The 20606-nt window shown below is 39.8% G+C and overlaps 1 protein-coding gene across 6 annotated transcripts in view; it reads left to right on the forward strand.

Annotated features, from left to right (window-relative positions):
- The window catches only part of PTPRC (protein tyrosine phosphatase receptor type C), a 110490-nt gene that overhangs the window by 72475 nt on the left and 17409 nt on the right, over window positions 1-20606 (forward strand). For all 6 annotated transcript variants that reach the window (XM_050961366.1, XM_050961368.1, XM_050961370.1 and 3 more), the window contains 5 exons: window positions 1281-1409; window positions 6196-6354; window positions 10746-10939; window positions 16046-16106; window positions 19336-19444. In XM_050961366.1, the coding sequence (XP_050817323.1) occupies window positions 1281-1409; window positions 6196-6354; window positions 10746-10939; window positions 16046-16106; window positions 19336-19444 (652 nt within the window). The remainder of the gene's footprint in view (window positions 1-1280; window positions 1410-6195; window positions 6355-10745; window positions 10940-16045; window positions 16107-19335; window positions 19445-20606) is intronic.

Here is a 20606-nt window from a genome sequence, read left to right on the forward strand (position 1 = left end):
AGATGCCACAAGTACTCCTCATTTTTTTTTTTTTTTGCTGGTACAGACTAACATGGCTACCACTCTGAAACCTAATCCCAGTGACTAGATTGAAAATTTGCATTGGGAGATATCAGAAATGCCAGTTAACAGAGCTTTCCAGTTGATAAAGTGCCAGATAACACAGCCTTTACTGTACCATGGTGAGGCAAAAATGGTACACATGGCCTTCCTGTCTACAGAAGAAAAATACTAAAGGATCAAAAGTTCTCATAGCCGAGCCCTCCTTCCCTATAGTTAGGAAACCCTTCGCTCTAGGCCTATCCTCTTTAGCACCAGACCCAACATGAGGACCTACCTCTGGATTCAATTCTTCTACCTCCAGCTTTCTAGGGCACCGCAGCTGAACCCTTCCACCTAGAGGGTCCTTTCTCTTTAGTGTTCTTGGGATCCTCTGCTGTTCCCTCATGGTCATGGCTGATAATGGCCTTCCTCCTGAAGAGAGAACCTGGATCAGAAGTCTAGCAGCAACCTCACAGTCCAACTCTACTTGCAAAATATGTTGCCTCATCAAGGCAGGTTGCTTGGTGGCAGCAATCCCACTCTTTGTTTTTTGCTGGTACAATATGGCAAAATTATCCCTGTGCCACCATTGATTTCCTCTGGGGTACGTACTGCAAGATTAACCAGCAAGTATTTTCTCCAAAGCAAGAGGCAGTGGAGCTGGTCAAAGAAAAGATCACCAGAATTTTTTAACATGGACAAAGTGACATGTTTTCCTGTAGCCTCATTCTCAGAAATGGCTGAACTGTTTTGAGCAAAATTAAACAAAAACAAAAAACAAACAAAATCAGCATGAGGCAGAAACCCATCATAGAAAATTTCATCCTAAAGGGTCAAAGTTTGACAAAGTTGTATAATGGGTCTTATAATGAGAAGTGTCAGGTACCCTCCATAATAGACAGTGCTACCAGTCCCCCACTATGATTAGCCTTCAGTGGTTGTGTGTTAAACTATTCAATTTCTTCACTTTTTGGTTGCACTATATTAGCACTTGTATAAAGTGAGTTAGAGTTTAATTGACAGTATGTAGTAGTGTTCACAAGTAGCTACCACCAGACTCTTATGTTAATGTCCAGTGAATCTTAATTCCATCAGCTACTTTTTGAAAAGCAAGAGTATACCAGGCTTTTTACTGCAAATTTTCTCCTTAATTACTGAACTAATTATCATTTGAAAAATAATGTTTTCTTCATTAAAAGTGTTACTTCTCTCTCTCTCTTTCCCAATTTTCTAAACAGAACCAGAGAAACCAAAGGGACTTCAAAATCAAACGATTACTTCTGATGCTATATCATTTAGCTGGGAAGCACCCCAAAACAAATTTAAAATTCCTATCAATGGCTATCGTGTTAAGTGTCTAAATAAGGGTAAGCATATTTATCTTTAATATTAACCATTGATATGGATTGGTACATATGTATGTAACCTCATTAGCACAATGGAGCCTTTATGTCATTGAGCCTCTGGTATTACTATAATACAAATAATCTATATAATTCCAAGATTGTCTCTCTGTCTGTGTGTCACTCTGAAGACTACATGTCTATTGAAACAGTATGAAGAAACATCTACAAGTATGGTTGAAAGCTATTTTTTTGTTTATCATATCACCCTGTTCAGTCGTTATCGGGATTCACAGTCTGTTACTGTCCAGTTTTCAAGTTCTCAGCCATTTTTTGCTTTACACTTTATGCTGTTGTATGGGTGCAGTTCATAGACTTTCATCTAGTAACGTAATAGGTTAGCAGCACAGTCATTTCCCTATTAAGATTTTTTTCCTCAAAACATATTTCAGTTTAGTCATGTCGTTTATTTGGTTTAATATTACAGGGCTTTTCATACGTTAACTCCCTCGGTTAAATTATCAGTCATCTCATATTTTAGACAAGTAATTTAGCAGTAAGTTACAACACATCCATTAATAGGTGCACATCCTTGGTGGTCAGTTGTGAGCAGAGTGTCTTCCACCATCAGAAAATGCATTAAATAGCCAACTAATGCAGTCTCTTGAGTGACTTATTCTTATTGGTGTTTGTTGGAATTTTAAATATAATTTTTAAAAAAGTTTTTGGGGAAGAGTTATCCTTCGCATATGAAAAAATAAATTTCAGTAGAAGGCTAAGGGAGAATAGTAAGGAAACTGTTAGCAACTCTTTCTTTGTTATTCTTTTAATCCCACACCCATAATATAAGGTTTATGGAGGGTTGGATTAAGGCAGCACTGGGCCCCTCTTCTCCAGTTATGGCCCTGCTCCCCACCCCAGGGTAGCAGGAGGCCCCTTTCTCCCCTCCAAGAGTGACAGCAGAAGCCCACTTTCTAGAGAAACAGGAGTGGTAGCAGCATGGGTAGGAGTAGCAGAATGGGGCTTCCTTCTCTCAGTCAGGATTGACAGCAGAAGGCCCCTCAGTATTTACTTCAGTAGCCAGGAAGTAGGTGTTTGGGTATAGGAACCAGGACCACTATTCTCTTCTCTTCCTGCCACACACACACAACTCAGATAGGCGGCTCACTCCTCTGATGTATTAGTTCAGGCTGCCTGCACACTCAGGTAGATATTTCTGTGTCAGTTACACTTGGGTCATGTTTTCAAGTTCTTCACAACCACAAGAGCTAGAAACTTTTATTTTTTTAAGTGAAAACTGAGATTCTGATATAATCACATTATTTTAGCAGCCACAGCGCTAAGCATAGGCCTAAAGTCCCTATGCTTTAATCCAGCCCTGAGTTGACAACCTTTTCTCTTCTTCTGGTCTAATGTTACAGGTTTTGGATACAAAAGTGGCCAAATGCTGCAGTGTTCCTCCACTCCTTTGACAATCCTCTTTCTCCTCAGACCTCTATTGGCCATCATGCAACTAGGCACTAGCCCAGTGAGCTAGTTTCTCTGACTAGCTGGAAATCTGGTGTGCTTCCAGTCCTGAGGTCTCTTCCAACCCTGATATTTTATGATTCTAGTCCCATGTTACAGATGGGAAAGTGAGACACAGAGATTAAAGCTAAAATAGTTAATTGTGTCAATGAGTTGTTGGGTGCCCAATTTGAGAAGCATAGGGATTAATTTTATCAGGGAATTTGTCATTTTATAGTACTTAATTTGTTTAGACCACAGCTCCAATCAACTTCAGTTGCAGTTGTGAGGGCTCAGAACTTTTACAAATCCAATCCCAGGTGTTTTGGGTTGACCATCCAGAAAATGGGGAACACAAAATGGATACCCGTAGAAACTTTAGTGTAATTGACTCACCCAGAATGACATAGAAACTCTATGTCAGAGGCAGGTATAGAATCCAGTCCTGTAGGACAACATTCAGCTGCTTTAACCATGAGGGAGGAGGGATATCTCAGTGGTTTGAGCATTGGCCTTCTAAACCCAGAGTTGTGAGTTCACTCCTTGAGGGAGCCATTTAGGGAAGTGGGGATTGGTTCTGCTTTGAGCAGGAGTTGGACTAGATGGCCTCCTGAGGTCCCTTCCAACCCTATGAGACCATCCTTTCTCTTCTTGCAACCTGCATCATAGGCCTTCTACCTTCTGCAACAAATGAGGGCAGGGATTCTACAGGCAATAGTCTTCTTCACTACACAGCCCTGATGTCCAGCCTATACACTGAATAAGGCAGGGTCCTGTGGGAAAAATGTGATCATGTAATTAAAGACTATATAATAATGGGGCCAAATTAAGATTAAACAGGCCACCTTAATTCTAGCATTTACTAACTTTGAGCACTTGATTTTACAACATTAAACTTCTTTTAATGTAATTTTGTTAGATGTAATTTCTTAGGTTTTCTAAAAACATAAAAATTAAAACAATAAAATTTTCATTCATTGAAGTTGCCAAATTGGTTATCAGCAGAGCTGTCTGGAATTTTTTTCTGAAGTCTGAATTTTTGGCAAAATATTTTGGCTGAAATCACAACCATTTTGGCCAAAAACTTTAATTTCTATTCAAAATATGCTGCTTGCTTCACACGAGATGTAGTTTGGAAGTCTTATGCTCCTATGATGCACCTGCTTCCCTCACTAAGAAGGTAGAAAGTAGTGTATCATGGAAGATGAGGTCCAAAGAGGGAACCCAGTCTATAGAGCAGAATGGAACATGAACTACAGACCCCATAAAACGCTGTGGTGCCATTTTTAATCACAACTTTTTTTGTCTGAAATATTTCAATTTTTGACATTTTGATAAAATATTGAAATTTTCCATGGAAAACCAGACACTTTTTGCAAAAAATGTTTAGTCAAAAACCCAATTATCCTTCAAAAAAATATTGAAGGAAAATTTTCAAACAGCCCTAGTCATAAATAGGTTTGGTTCTTTAAATCTACAGTACAATTGTCTACCCCTTGAGCTGACTGAGTAACTACACCTCTACCTCAATATAACACTTCCTTGGGAGCCAAAAAATCTCACAGCATTATAGCTGAAACCGTGTTATATTGAACTTGCTTTGATCCACCGGAGTGCACAGCCCTGCTCCCTTCCCCCTTCCCCCGGAGCTCTGCTTTTCCACATTATATCCAAATTTCTGTTATATCGGGTGGCGTTATACCGAGATCGCGGTATAGTAGCACTAGAAGGCTGCTATCTTAAATATGGACCAACCCCTAGAGAGAGACGGAGACAGTGGGTTTTACAGCTATTTGCTAGACAGCAGAGAAATGCTAAGACTCGGTAATAATAGGTTCAATTCCAGGTTCTGGAGGAAAAAGTGCTCAAGTGGTTACAGAATCTTCTGCCCCATCCCCATCTGCTCTTATCCCTCCACCCCAGCTCCTGCCCATGAGTCCTCCTTACTGATATCCCCACAGCTTCTGCTTGTCCTTCCTTGCCCAACTCTTTCCCCATTCTCCCCACAAGTACTGACCTCTTGCCTCTGCCCTCCCCAGCTGCTGCTCCCCTCCCTTTCTGCTCCTGCCCATCTTTTCCCACTTTTCCTGCTCCTCTTCCCTACTCCACAGCTCCTGCCCCTCTCCCCACCTTTTATTCCTTCTCCCCTCACTTTTGTCCTCCTCTTTCTCCTTTCTAGGGTTACCAGATAGCAAGTGTGAAAAATCTTGACAGAAGGTGTGGGGAGAGGAGGGGTAAATGGTGCCTATATAATATCGGGGCTGTCCCTATAAAATCGAGACATTTGTTCACCCTGCCTCTTTCTGGCTCCTGCTCCTTAACCCATCCCCCCAGGCTCCTATCCCACCTCTATCTGGAGCTCCAGTCTCTGTCCCTGGTGCCATGCATATATTCCCTCTCTCATCCTTCTCCTCATCCTTTTGTACAGGTAGCTTCCTCATTTCCTCCACTGTGCCTGGACCCAGCAAGGGGAACATTAGGACAACAGGACAGACAGTCTCCCTGCCCTCAGTTATTGTGCCCAGCAGTCAGGTGTATCAATTGCTTAACCATTGAAGCCCTGGGCTGGCGCATGATCAATCACTCTCTGGGGATGGCACGTGCAGAGTATGGTCTACATCAGGGGTAGGCAACCTATGGCACATGTGCCAAAGACAGCATACGAGCTGATTTTCAGCGGCACTGACACTGCCCTGGTCCTGGCCACCAATCCGGGGGATCTGCATTTTAATTTAAATTTTAAATGAAGCTTCTTAAACATTTTACAAACCTTATTTACTTTACATACAACAATAGTTTAGTTATATTATAGACTTACAGAAAGAGATTTTCTAAAAACATTAAAATGTATTACTGGCATACAAAGCCTTAAATTAGAGTGAAAAATGAAGACTCAGCACACCACTTCTGAAAGGTTGCCAATCCCAGCACATGTAGGAGCTGTGAGAGGCTGGAACATGCTCAGTGCAGATGAAATCATAAGAAAATTTAGCTGCCACACTCTAACAAAGCTGTCCTGAGCATATGCAAACTGAGATTTTTCAGAAGTTTATGATTTGGCCAAATTTGGGTGCAAACTTTGAATAACATTCATAGTTATATTGCATAGAATTAAAAACATATATAAGGCATGTAGACCAATTTTTCAGAGAAAAAGATGACAGTCAATCTAGTATTGACCTTTGCTAGACATAGGAAAACGGATGAAGATGGATCTGTGGCCTGATCCAGTATAGCAATTCCTATATTACTGTTATGAAGTCTTAACTTAAGCTTTCAATTTATTTATTTATTTATTTTACAGTCGACTATGTCTCTAGGACCACTTTTAACTGCTCTAACTTAATGCCTTACACATTATATAATGTGTCAGTAGAGGCATACACAAACAGCAAATATCCACCAAACAACAACAAAGTTTATGGGAACGCTGTAATTGAACAATGGCGCACAAAAGCATCAGGTAAGTTTATGTATTTACTTACTTTCACTGAAAATTCAAAGAACTAATATATGAGAAGAAAAATATATTTCATTTTTGTTTCACTATTTCTAATTTGTTACTTTATACATCTTACATACAAATTAAAAAGAAGAGGTGCTAGAAGATATCCTTGGTGTACTCCCCTAGGAACAGGGAAAATGTTAGTACATTCTCCATTGCCTTTCGTTCCTACCCTAGCCATATTCCCCCAGTGTAGAGTTTCCAAAATATAAAAAAGTCTTAGATCAATACCCATCCTTCTAAATTTTGCTCAAAGTTTGTCTTGGTTAACAGAATCAAATGCCATCTTTAGATCTATGAAGGCTACATACAATCTTGTACCCTTAACAAAAATATATTTATAAACTATATACAATAAAAAAAATTACTAGTTGTGGCTCTACCTACCCTAAAGCTGTACTGCTCTTTGTGTTATAAATTAGCCTTTAAAGCCCATATTTCAAGTTTAGCTAGTAGAAATCTGGAATAAATTTTCTCTGCCACATCTACCAGAATAATAGGTCTATATGAAGCAGGATTTTTTCCATCCCTTTTTTTTAAAACAGGAACTATGATACTGGACTTTCAGCCATTCAGTAAATAATTTAGCAAAGACTGGGGACCAGCGATCATGATTCTCCTACAAAACTTAACCAGGGAGAAAATTTTCCCCTGGAGCTTTTTTATGAGATTGGGCTAAAATAAATGACTAGACTTCACTGCCTGTTACTGAAGGCCAGAGTGGTATATCAAAAAGATCATTCCTTATTGCATCGGCTATGGCAGAATTAGTTTTAAAAAAAACTGGTTGCGGGGAATCATTAAAGACCTGGCCAAAATGTGCTATCCAGTCTTCATCATTAATATGTGGTTCCTCAACTGGAGTATATCTTCCAAAGCCCGAGACTTCTTCCAAAAAATGGTAGAATTTTTAGCTTTAGCCGCTACTTCAAAATCTTTCCACAAGGATCTTAAATATTATTGTTTTTATGATATAGTAAACTTTGTATCCTCTTCTGGCAGCTACTAGATTTTGAAGTAAGTTAGGAGAGGGATTGCATCTTGTCCTATTTGTTATAGGTGCTAAAGCAGACGTTTTGTTCACACAGATCGCATAAAACCAAGTAAGCTTACCTTTTAAAGCATTTTTGGAATAATTAAAACCAAAATCAAATTTATTTAGAGAAAATGGTTGCAAGGACTTTATCAGCAACTCATATGATTCACAAATTTGAGATGATTCCTCCTATTACTTAATAATTATGTTTCTAACATCAGAGACGTCCATCTTCTTGATAATTGATCATAAATGGCTGGGGTCCATTTTAGTCTTTTACAACCATGTTGTTCTGAAGGGGTAATTAAGGTATTTTGACCCATCAGAATTATAACTCTCTCTCAGAGTGCACATCATTCATAATTATAGACAGAGAGGTTGGTGGTTGCTGTCTGGCCAAGAAAATATAAAGAAATCCCTGTGGAAAGACCAATTAATTATAGGGATAATAATATAATCAATATTACCACCACCAGGCAAAGAAATATAGGTAAAATGTTCTTCTCTAGCCCCTACACTTCATCCTTGTATAGGTTTTGGATTTGATATATCTAATAAAGCCTTTAATTTTTGTCCAGATCTAACCACCTGATCTCTAGAGTTTTGAAGGGAAGTTAAAAAATATCCTCAATGTTTTCTTCCCGATACTGAGTTTGTTGGAGGACCTATTTGAAGATTAAAATCTCCTAAAATAATTAGATGTGCCATTTGAAACTGAAGACCTTCCATATCAATTTGCTCATCTAGGCATTCCCACAAGGACTCCGAATAAAGTGGGGAGGATATTGGGCAAGAAAAATATTGACTATTAAAATTTGGAGATCGGGAGAAAATTTTAAAAATATAGCCTGAATGCTCTGATACTTGGAATGTGTCTACTCTGCAATTAAAACCCCTCATGCCAGCTGACTCAAGCTCATGGGGCTTGGGCTAAGGGGCTGTTTAATTGACATTTAGGTTTGGGTTGAAGCCTGTGGGACTCTAGAACTCTGTGAGGTGGGTAGGTCCTAAGATCTCAGCTGCAACCTGAGCCCAAATGTCTACACCGCAGTTAAACAGCCCTGCAGCCTGAACCGCATGAGCTGAAGTCAGCTGGCACAGGCCAGCAGAGGGTTTTTAATTGCAGTGTAGACATAACCTTTGATTCTAAAGTTAAAATCTGTGCTTTCAGATGTAAGGAAATCAAGGTGAGAACTCCTCCTGATATGTAACTCCTTTTTGATAATTGACTTCCTCCATAGAGATAGGGTTCAAAACCAAGAAAGACTGATGTCAGACTTAGCTAACCATGTTTCATGTAAAAAGAATAAATCAAATAAAAAGTTTCTAAAAATCTCCAAAAAATAATTAATCTTATTTTTTAAACCTGGACATATTCCAGGACAAAAATATGTAAATTGTTGTGGTAAAGTCTCTCCCTAGTGGAAATTGGGAAGGAAAGAAAGTGGACGGTCTTTGCCTTGAAGATTATTTGCACCCTTTAGCTCTCCAGATGCATCCTCCTCCACTGCAGTCTAAATTAACTGATTTCTTCTACAAGAAGTAAACTCCTTTACTCACCACCAGGGTATGGAACACACCAGTTCTGATTCTCCTGACACTTTTCAAGTCTGAGGGACTGACTAAGCACTTTATGGATAAAGATCTTACAGATTTAGAATTTATGAACAGCAGGAGCAATAAGTACAAACCTATATAATCAGACTTGGTGGATTAGGACCCTCCTTTTAATGATTCTCAATTCTCATTGGTTTTATCTTTGTTGAACTCTCTTATGGAGGAGCTAGTGCATAGTAAGAACTCTCCCTTTGAATTTTAAATTTTTGGGGGTGGATTATGGGAAGATTGGTCTAACTGGCAAGCTAGATGCATCCACCATCCGAGTCTGATCTGGAGAAGGAACAACCTAAACTATAGATAATTCAATTCAGATTCTGGCATGGCATTGGTGGTGGGCTGGAGGTGTCTCCTGGGCTGGCTCTCCCATTCTTCCTCTCTGGTGTCAAATTCAAAATTGCTGGAGACTCTCCTCACACACATAGCTCAAGCATCTGGCTACTGCTCTGGGGGTCAATCAGAGTTGGTTCCCTGCCCTGCGAGGGCAGCAGGACCTGGTCCTAGGCACTTGGTCTTGGTTTCAGTCCCTTCCTCTGCTAGGCTTTGGATGCTGAGCCCCATACAGCGGTAAAGTGTGTGCAGTGCTGGGAGGTCCCCCAGCACTTTCAGTCTTCTGGCTTGTCTGTTCTGTCAGTTAGGCAGCCCTTCCCCACAGACCAGTCACAGTCCAGAATTTTATCGATAGTGGATGAAGTTTTCTGTAACCTTTCATTAGCAAAATTAAATAAATAAATAAATAAATGAAAACCTTAAATGTACTTTTATGAAAAAAAATAAAAAGTAGCATAAAAAAACCAGATACAACTTCCTGCCATGTTTTTCTAAATCAGTGGTTCTCAACCAGGGGTGCGCAGAGGTCTGCCAGTATGTCATCTCACCTAGATGTTTGCCTAGTTTTACAATAGGCTACAGAAAAAAAGACTACTGAAACCAGTGCAAACTAAAATTTCATATAGACAATGACTTGTTTATGCTGCCCTATATCTTATACACTGAAATGTAAATACAATATTTAGAGTCCAATCTAATTTATTTTATAATTATATAGTAAAGATGAGAAAGTAAGCAATTTTTCAGTAAAAGTGTGCTGTGACACTTCTGTGCTTTTATGTCTGAATTTGTAAGTAAGCGGTTTTTAAGTGAGGTGAAATGTGGAGGTACACAAGACCAATCAGTCTCCTGAAAGAAGTACAGTAGTCTGGAAAGGTTGAGAACCACAGTTCTAAATCACTTTATCACAGAATATTTACTGGGAGTTTTAAGTATTTTTTATAAACGGGAGCTATCAAACTCACTTGCACACACATGGAGAATGTCTTTGTTTGTGAAACAAGTTCTTAGCTATAACAGTATCCCAAATGGAGAATCACAGGAGGACGAAGTTATGCATTACTGTGCCATTTATCCTTTATGAAGGACCACAGGCCACCCTCTTCTCACACAGTCTTCAATCACAGTGTCACTACAATATATGGAGGTACCAGTTCAGCAAAGGACTTAAGAACATGCTTAACTTAAAGCATTATTGACTCTGCTGAATCAGGAGTGGAGTTCTTCTAAGTGGTGAAATATAACAAATGTATCAGTGGTACAGAGAGGTAGTGATTAGTGAAAAATATGGGTGAAACTATAGTGGTTAAAATGTTTGTTTCCAAAATATTAAAATATAACATGGTATCATTTCTTCTATAAACAGCACCAACTAAAGTGAAAAATATAGAAAAAAAATGGATATACAATAATGCTGTCCTCATTACATGTAAAGAGGATTTTATAAATGGGGAAAAAAAAACATTCACACTGGTATGGGAGGGGAAGCCTGAAACTAAAGAAGACACATGTGAGTTTCGAAAAGAAGATCTTTATTATCTGAAGCAATACAACTTTGAGGTAAGATATATATTTAAAGGAAGAGAAAGAGTTCATTGCATCACAAAATTATTGGTAGCTGCAATTTTTTTTGTTTTATTGCATTTTTCATGTTTTTATCAAAAAAGTCTTTGTGGTACATTCTTTTCTTAGTAGAATTAATATTTTACAGTTTTAAATATTTTTAAATGTAACAATTACTGATGACAATTCACAACTGCACATCATTGGTTATTTTACATTTCAGACTGTAATATCCAACTTATATAATTTTCATGATTATCAAAATGGTAGGAGACTGAAAGGTACGTGGGTGAGTCAGAACATAGGCAGTGCTTGATTTGTAAAGAAAGAGGCATCAGGGCTCAAGAAATAACGAGGGCATCCTCCACACAGCATGACTTTGCACACTCCTCACATGCAAGGTTACATCTTGCAAGCCACTGACAAAAGAGGTGCTGAGACTGTGTCATAGCATGAAAAGAAGTACAAGAGTGGAGCCTCAGCAAGCCCGAGCACAAATTAAACTCTGAATTTAGGTTATGTGGGTAATCTTTAGCAAACATATACTTTTAGATTCTTTACTAATTTTTCACTGTGGATTCTTGAGAATACTCAAGGTCTATTCCATAAATTTGTTGTTTTCTGGGGCTGATTAAGATGTCTCAGTGATCAGATCCCAGTCAAAACATCAGACCCGAGCCCTAGCAGACCCTGAGACAGGCTTTTCACACTTCTCCATTGAGCCCTCACCTTCCAGAGAAACATTCATCTTCCTCCATCTTCCTTCCTCCATCTTCCTCCATATCCTCTCTCAGATAAAGTTTTCTTTCTCCTGACTACCTCCCACTAGTTCCCTCCACCATATTCCTCCCTTCCACTACAGGCATGGATGGATATCCCCTCCTGGCATTTTATCTCTGCAGCATTTATCACTCTTCTTATAAAGCCTGTATACTATATCTGCAACTTCTCGGAGCATTTTCAGGCCCTGGTAGCTGCTCCTATAGGCTAATTGAGCTAAGAAGGTACCTAGGAAGAGGCTCAGAATTTGGTTTCTTTCTGGAACCAGGATCTTCCCATTTTTCTTCATTCCTCTCCTGCCTTCCTTTTGTCTTGCTAACGAAAGGCAGCTTTAGACAGTGGATGCTAATCTCCTGTTTGGAGATTGTTCACTCATTTTATACTTTGAACTCAGAGACATTCTCTAAAAAATAACAAGAGGGCCTGAAATTGCCCTAATGATGAGAGCAGAGTGCAGGCCTTTTGCCAACTCCTCCTGCACCACCTTCGTTTACACAAGGACTCCGCTTTGCTTCTGGAGAGATTTCTGAAGACGGGACCATGATTTAGCCCATTCAGCCTGATCCTCACTGGTGAAGTCAGAAGGGTCTCCTAGGTAGCAACAACAGGATTCTGACTCTGGCTCTACTCAAGAGAAAGAAGAACATAAGAATGCCTATACTTGTTGTCAATGCTAATTCTCCAGTCTGGCACTTTGAGTGCAGAAGGTGGGGGTCCAAAGAATTCTAAAAATTAATACTGGCCACTCCGGGCTTGTATTAAACTCCCAAGGTTACAGCTTTTTTCTGACCTTGGATTGGTAGATACTGCCATCACCCAAGTGCAAAACCCCTTTGAGAGCCCAGGAAGGTGCACTTGGGAATTCCTTCCTGTGGGGTACCCTCAAGCCCTTTCACCCCACACTCCAGAGAAGAGCTGAGAAATGGGAAAAATGATTACTTAAGGTCACATCCTGTACCTTGCTGAGCACTCAATGCCCATTGAGATCAATAGTTTCTGAGGAAGCTAAGCACATTACAGGTCTGTCGCAACTTACGCACATTTAACATGCACAATTTCAGCTTTGCGCGGTCGGGAGAAAGAAAAAACAACAACAACAAAAAATGGGCGATTCCACAAGCATGAAACGCAAATCTGCTGTTCCCACTATAATATTTTTGGGGGGGACTTGACAGCAACAGCGTGTCTTTAGGCCTGTGATAAAGATCTCCCCTATAATAACCCTGGAGAGTTGGCAAAAAAAAAATTTAATAGTGTGTCTGCCCTGGAGTGAGTGTGAGATGGGAGAAGCGAATCTGCTGTTCCCACTACAGTACTCAGTCCCCCTGTGCCTCTCATATTATGCACATCTCACCATGCTGAGTGAGACTCAGCTGTGTTTGTACTGTTTAAAAAGACAGTATGTATTTTTCGTACTGTATAACATGGCCCCTAAATGCAAGGCACCTACTTCATCTGGTGCTCAACTGAAGAAGCATCAATGTGTTCCAACACTGGAGGAAAAACTGGCCGTGTTGGACTTATTGAGAGACGGTATGTCCATCGCCAACGTAGCGCCCGTAAATAGGGCCACAATGAATCTAGCATCCATGCCGCCAAGATTCAAGAGACAGAAATTCGTCAAGCCGTGGCATCAAGTGCTCCAGTAACTGCTAAGGTGATGAGTCAAGTCCGTGATAAGACTTTAGTGAAAACTGAAAAGGCATTAAACTTATGATTGGAAGACATGAACCGTAAACGTGTGCGAATCAATGGCAACATGTTGCGAGAAAAGGCTCTTAGCATCTATGCGCTGTTCAAACCTCCCACTGAAGAGAGACAGCCTTCTGATAAGAAGGAATTCAAAGCCAGCCAAGGTTGGCTTAAAAGTTTTAGGAACCGCTTCAACCTCAAAAACGTGCAGATTACTGGTGAAGCTGCATCTGCCAATAAGGACGCAGCAAAAGCCTACCCTGAACAATTTTAAAAAATCATAGAGGAAAGGGGCTAACTTCCAGAACAAGTTTTTAATGCTGATGAGACTGGACTCTTCTGGAAAAAAATGCCCACCCGCACTTACATTTCAAAATCAGAAAGACAAGACCCTGGCTTTAAAGCAGCTAAAGACCATGTGACTGTGTTGCTTTGTGGCAATGTGGCTGGGCATTTAATAAAGCCAGGCTTGCTCTACAGAGTGGCAAATCCCTGTGTCCTAAAAGGCAAGAGCAAAAATCTCCTGCCTGTGTTCTGGCAATCAAATAAAAAGGCTTAGGTGACGGCAGCATTATTTCCGGATTGGTTCCACAAGTGTTTCATTCTGGAGGTCAGGCAGTACCTTGAAGAAAAAGAACTTGACTTTGAAATGTTGCTGATCATAGACAATGCTCCTGGCCACCCTGCGGTACTCCGGTTTGTGCATAAAGACGTTGAAATCATCATTTTCCCCTCCAATACTACCTCCATCCTCCAACCTCTCGACCAAGGCGTCATTAGCTATTTCAAGGCCACGTACACTAGGCTTACATTCTCATGGATACTTACCGCTATGGATGCTGATCCCAATGTTAATATGATGGAGTGTTGGAAGTCCTTCAACATTGCTGATTGCATCACTTATATGAAACAGGCAATGGATGCAATCAGGTCTGAAACAGTCAATGCATGTTGGCGAAAACTATGGGAAGACTGTGTGAGTGATTTTAAGGGTTTCCCGGCCATTGATAAAGTGCAACTCATTGTTCAGGTGGCCAGGCAAATGGATGGTGATGGCTTCATTGACATCCTCTAGGAAGAAATTAAGGAATTCATTGAGGGCCATAGAGAAACATTGACTAATGAAGAGTTAGAGGAACTGATAAAATCATCTAGAGAAGACAAAGATGATGATGAACAGGAAGAGCCAGCAACTTGGAATCTTCATAAATTTTCTGAAGTGTTCCAAGCAGCAAAACACTTGAATGATTTAATTTCTGAATACGATCACTCTATGGAATGAAGCCTCAAAATCACACACAGTATTACGGCTGATTTGAGACTGTACCAAGAAATGTTTGAGAAGCTCAAGAGACAACAGCAACAGTTGCCAATCACTATGTTTTTAAAGAAAAAACAACCAGCAGCAGCAAAGCCTACACAATCAACTTCTCAAGCTGAACCAGAGCCAACCACTTTGTCTACGACTCGCTTTCCGCCACCCAAGCCTGGCCTATTGTCTTCTGGATTGACACCAAGCCCTGATGACCCAATAATAGTGTTGTTAGGGGAACAGGAAGACTAATCATTGGAATGTGTACAGTACAAGACTTGTGACTGTTCAGGTTTCAGTACTGCACTGTACTGTTTTCATTTTTTATTCTTTCTTCTGTCTCTCTATTATGTTATTAAAAATACTGTAAATAATATTTTGCATACTTTATGGGTAATTTAAGGGATTTTCAAGGGTCATTTTGACTATACGCAGTTCTTGCTTTACGTGCTGACTGTGGAACGTAACCCCAGCGTAAGATGCGAAAGACCTGTATAAGATTGAGTGCCTAATTCCTAGGGATGGCATGAGCCTAAGTTAATCAATAATGTTTATAAAGTGCTTTGAGATTATTTGTTTGGAGACGCTATAGTTTTAGTTAAAACCAATTATATTTTGCAAAACTAAAGGCTACATTTAACAAATATTATATTGCATAAGAATGCCTTAAAATCAGAAAATGCATAAACAAAAGGAAATGTAGAAAGATATAGTATTTGGAAATTAGATGCACATATTGCATTTTAACTTGGTGTATAAATATGAGAGAAATTGTGTGTATGCAGAAAATTTTACACTATGAATCCTATATGGAAATTACACTTCTGGAATTTTCTTTAAGAACACATGAAGAGATTCCAGATTGCTTTTGACATTGCGTACTTTGTATATATAAAACTGCATTAAAATATTACACTATTTATTGGATAATGATCCATTTTATAAAATGTACTTGTCATATTTACCGAATAACCATATAAACTATAATGTTCTATTCCATACTGCACATCATCTTTCAAAATAAAAAATATATCCATGCAAGATGCACCCTCATTATATTAGTTATTTCTAACTGATTTTTTCCAGAGACTTTGTAGCCTAAATGCTATTGATATATCACCAAAAAGGTTATTTTTAATAGTTTGTCTTGCAATGCACTTCTTCAATTCAGTAGCAGCCATATTTAAGAGCTGAAAAAAGACATGGAACAGATCCTCAGCTAGTGCATAGCTATTTGAAAATCAATATTTTAATTTTCTGGATGCACTTTTGTTTAGTACAAATTAACATGATGAATATCTTCATTTACTGCAATTCAGATTTATCTGCACAATGGACAATATAGAGGGGAATCTGTCAAAGAGCAAATAACGACAAAATGTAAGTAAATATTTTCATTGGACTAGTTAACATTTTTATGTACAGACTTGTTTAAGTGTCATTGAGATGGCATACAATGTTAGTGTGCTTTTTAAATTCTGCTATTGTCATAATTCCAATATTTACATGACTACTCCTTCGTCACATAAAAAGTTGCATTGACTAATCACGTGAATAAATATTTGCAAAAGACTTAGTCTAACTTATTAATGAATGCATGCAAGACTCAGCTTATTTTTAAAACATCATGATGAAAAACACCAGTACAGTAGAACCATTTCCCTAACTCCTTTTGAGTTTAATGAGTCAAGGGCCCTCAGCACCATAAAAGAGGTACTCATCACATAACAGGATCAGATACTATGGTCTGTGATACAGCAGGGCTAAGAGCAGTGGGAGAGGGGAGATATATAAGCCCTAGGCTAATTAAAGCGTGGTTCCCTGTAGACTAGGGAGGGTTGCTACAGGTTAATTGAAGCACCTGTAGTCAATTAATGCTCTGCCAGGAGCCTAATTACCCCCCACCCCAGCAGATTGGGGTGCGAGGAAGGAAAGAGGACTGGAGTTTGGAGGTGTGTTGCTGACAATTGAAAGACCACAGAACCAGAGGATGGGGAATGCTGCCCCAGCAGGACAGGGAGACTCCCTCCCCCCACTAAATTTAAGGACCGAGGGTAACTCTACCCAAAGAGGAAGAGGGTAAGAAACCTGCAGGAGCTGAGAGCACACTGGGGCTCAGAGAGAGAAGCAAACCCAGATCCCTTCCCTGCTTCCCTCTTCTACCACCTTCCTGGGCCACTAGCAGGGCCCTTGGAGCTGCAAGAGCAGGGGCAAGGCGTGGCATCCTAGCTTCCCTGCCAAGAAAAGCTTGGGACCCACCATACCAACATCGGCCATTTTGCCACAGGTCTTACAGCACAATGCAAATTATTTTTATATATAAATTTGTCACGAACTCACAGATTGTGCCCACTCATGGCCCTGTGTGGTCTGTGGGCGGTGCCCCTTTCAGTGAGACAGCCTTTCTTGGGGATCCACTATCTCTCAGGGTTGGCCCTTCCACCTCCTGGAGCCACACTTCTCTGAGCCTTAGCACGTCTGTCTCTGCCGTGGGCCCCTCAGTGAGTCCACTCATTCTGGACCCCCGGGGCCTCCACCCCCTGAAGGGGATGATACAAACCTGTTCTCTAGACTGGAGTGACTCTCAGCCAGCATAAAACAGAAGGGTTTATTGAGCATTGAACACAGCACAGGAAACTCCCTGACCCTTAGGCCTGACCTCCCTCAGCATAGCACATTCCCCGTCTTCTTTCGTGCATCCCGATCGGCCCCCGACCTGCTTCCTCTCTCCAGCCCCTAACCCCCCTGCTTCCCAGCTGGGCATCTGAGATCACCAGCCCCAGGCCCCACCTCTGTCCATTGTCTTCTTTCCAGGTAAACAGGGTCATCTGGGCCTCCTCTCCTCTCCACCCTCTGCTGGCTGGAACCGGCTGGTTAAGTCACTGGGGTCCTCTCGTTTTAGCCCATTGTCCTCCCACTGGCCAGAACTGGCTGCGACTCCCAAGCTGGGTCTCTGGGTCATCAGGTCACCAGTCGCTGGGGTATCCATCCTCCAGGCCATTAGCTGGGGTCCCAAGTTCTCTTTCCGGTCCTCTATAACAGCGAACTCCGTCTCTCCTCACCTCGTTAAACCAGTAATAACCAGAGACTGAGTCCCACTCCCTCTGCATGCAAACCATTGGAAAACCACAAAAAGATAAGAAAATCCCCCACTTCATCACAGCATTACACCTCTATACCTGTATAATGCAACCCGATGTAACACAAATTCCAATATAACGCAGTAAAGCAGCTCTCCGGAGGGGGCAGGGCTGCACACTCCGGGAGATCAAAGCAAGTTCGATATAATGCAGTTTCATCTATAAAGTAGTAAGATTTTTTGGTTCCTGAGGACAGCATTATATCGAGGTAGAGTTTTATTTATTCTTTGCAGAGAAAACCAATTGAGTTAATGTAAAATGATTTATTGGCTTATACAGTGTGGGATCACGGTGTCCACCTATTTGATGGAATGCAGAAGCTATCCTATACCACCAGTATTACACTACCATTTTATTTAGAGTTAGATTCAAGATACAAAATTCAGCTCTGGATCCAAAATTCCGCAAAATTCAGGTGTATTTGAATCTGGGGCTTTGTCTCAGATCCATCACCATTTTTATTAGGTAAGTAACTGAAGAATAGTTTATACAAATGAAATTTTGGTGGGAATTTAGGTAGGTAGAATGCAATTACTCAAGTTGGAATATGGCCAAGACACTATGGTCTTGTCTACGCTAAAGAACTGAACCTTTTGTAATTGAACCCAATTCTGTTAGACTAATTAAAGCACTAATTATTCAATGTATTCATGTTAGCCAAGATGGATCATGTTAAGAACTCTTACAGGTTTTTCCTATGTCCAAAAAAGCACCATTTCACTTGTAATGTCCTCTAAGTATCTATATGACAGTTTGTGGAAATAAAATGTCGAAGACTGGCATTAGCAATGGGACATCCCAAAGATGAAATGCAGTGGGGAATTAGAGTGGAGGAGGTGGAAGATTAGATGTGTTTCAGAGATAAAAAGTGTGTATTTAAAGAGGGTGGGATTCATGCCAGGACAGGAACAGTTGAGAGGAAATCATTATCAGAAGAAAAGGATAGATGGCCAGATTCTTAGTTCTGCTAAGGCTCTTTTGTGCTATTCTGGGAATGCAAAGCATCAAGCTGTCACAGGGAATATGTCCAGGGAAATATGTTTATGAAAGACATAAACACTAGAGCTAGTCAATTTAAAAAAATGTGCAGCATTTTTTCTCAATATAAAATAACTATTGGACAAAAATGTAGTTTTTAATGGACATTTTTCTTTTTGGTCAACTTGTTTTGTTTCTAGATGAAAAATTACAAAACAAAATGAATATTTTTATTAAAAAGTATTTTGTTCTTCAGATTTTTTCCCTTTTCCCGCCCCTCTACCCAGCAGGATTTTTTAATATAGAATTTTTTTCATAAAACAATACAAAACAAAATTATATTTCACACAAATACATTTCAAATTCCAACCAGACCTTCTAAATGCATGTGAATACACACAAGTATAATATGAGTAAAATTGTTATGCTAATTCTAATTGTTTGTTCAAAATAACTTATTAATATACTCACACTCTGGTTTTTGTTAATAGACAATTCTCAAGCCCTGATTATATTCCTGGCATTCTTGATTATTGTGACATCAATTGCCTTACTTATTGTTCTGTATAAAATCTATGATCTCCATAGAGAGAAATTAAGGTAAGTTTCTCCCTCCTCCATCTCCTTCTTTTAGAAGTAGAAAAAACATTTTGAAGGTTTTATAAAAGAAAGTGATGATGTTTTAAATATATGGCTTAGTTATTTCATTTGATATTTGAAAAAGAAATACCTCTGCCTTTAAAAAAAACCAAGAAAAACTAAATAACGGATATTTTTAGTGGCTTGCATGGTGGCAGGCACAATATAAGAATCTGAAATAAGAGAACAGAATATCTATGATTTAATGTTGTTCAAGTTACCGAAGAGCTGGTCAGATAATTCACAAATAAATGTGCTCAAAGGCAGCCCCCGTTCTGCTGTTGGTTCAGCTGGTACAAACATCTTCATTCTCTCCCTGTGTCAGGAAGGCAACTCATCGAGCCAGCACATTAACTCTGTTAGAATACCCTTGAATAAAAATGAATAACTCTTGATTCATCAAACACAAGTTACTGGGCTCACTATAGGAGTAACTGGATTCAATTCTGTGACCCCTGTTATACAGATGGTCAGACTAAATGATCTAATGAGTCCTTCTGGCCTCTAAATCTATGAATCTATAAAGGTTTTCTATAAGCAGAATTCTTGCCAAACCACAAGAAATAAATATCCAATGTTTCTTTTTTGTTTTTATATGAACATTAGATTGTATCTGGCTTTCTTTAGTGTGCACAGTGATCAAGGTGCTCTACAGACTTTTCTTCCAGATCTGTGCTAAAACAGAAGATATCAGCACTGTGTTAAGGGATCTGGGGTTTCATGCAGAAGTTTGACCTCAGATACATAATGGCAAATCAGAGGGCACTGGCCAGAGCACCACTTATGAAATGGCAGTAGTCTTCTAAAACTGAGGTCTCAGTCCTCAGCTGTGCCAAGCTCATGTTCAGCTTGGCTAAAGATGGGGAGCCAAGTGTAGTTATAATTTGCTCTTCCACCTCCTCTGATTCTGGGACCACTAGAGGACTCCCATATAATATAGGAATCCCTGACTGCCTCTATCAGGCAACAAAGTGCCATAAAGGGAATTTAACCTGGTTTGAAGATCTCTCTGCATTCTTCCCCACTCCCCATAGTCCTATAAGACTCTACCTTTATTTAATTAATTGTATCCTTTAACTCATTGTCATACATATATCACATTAGTCAAAGCCTTAACAAACAC

This window comes from Gopherus flavomarginatus, chromosome 7 (genome assembly GCF_025201925.1).
Source record: "Gopherus flavomarginatus isolate rGopFla2 chromosome 7, rGopFla2.mat.asm, whole genome shotgun sequence".
Lineage (NCBI taxonomy): Eukaryota > Metazoa > Chordata > Testudines > Testudinidae > Gopherus > Gopherus flavomarginatus.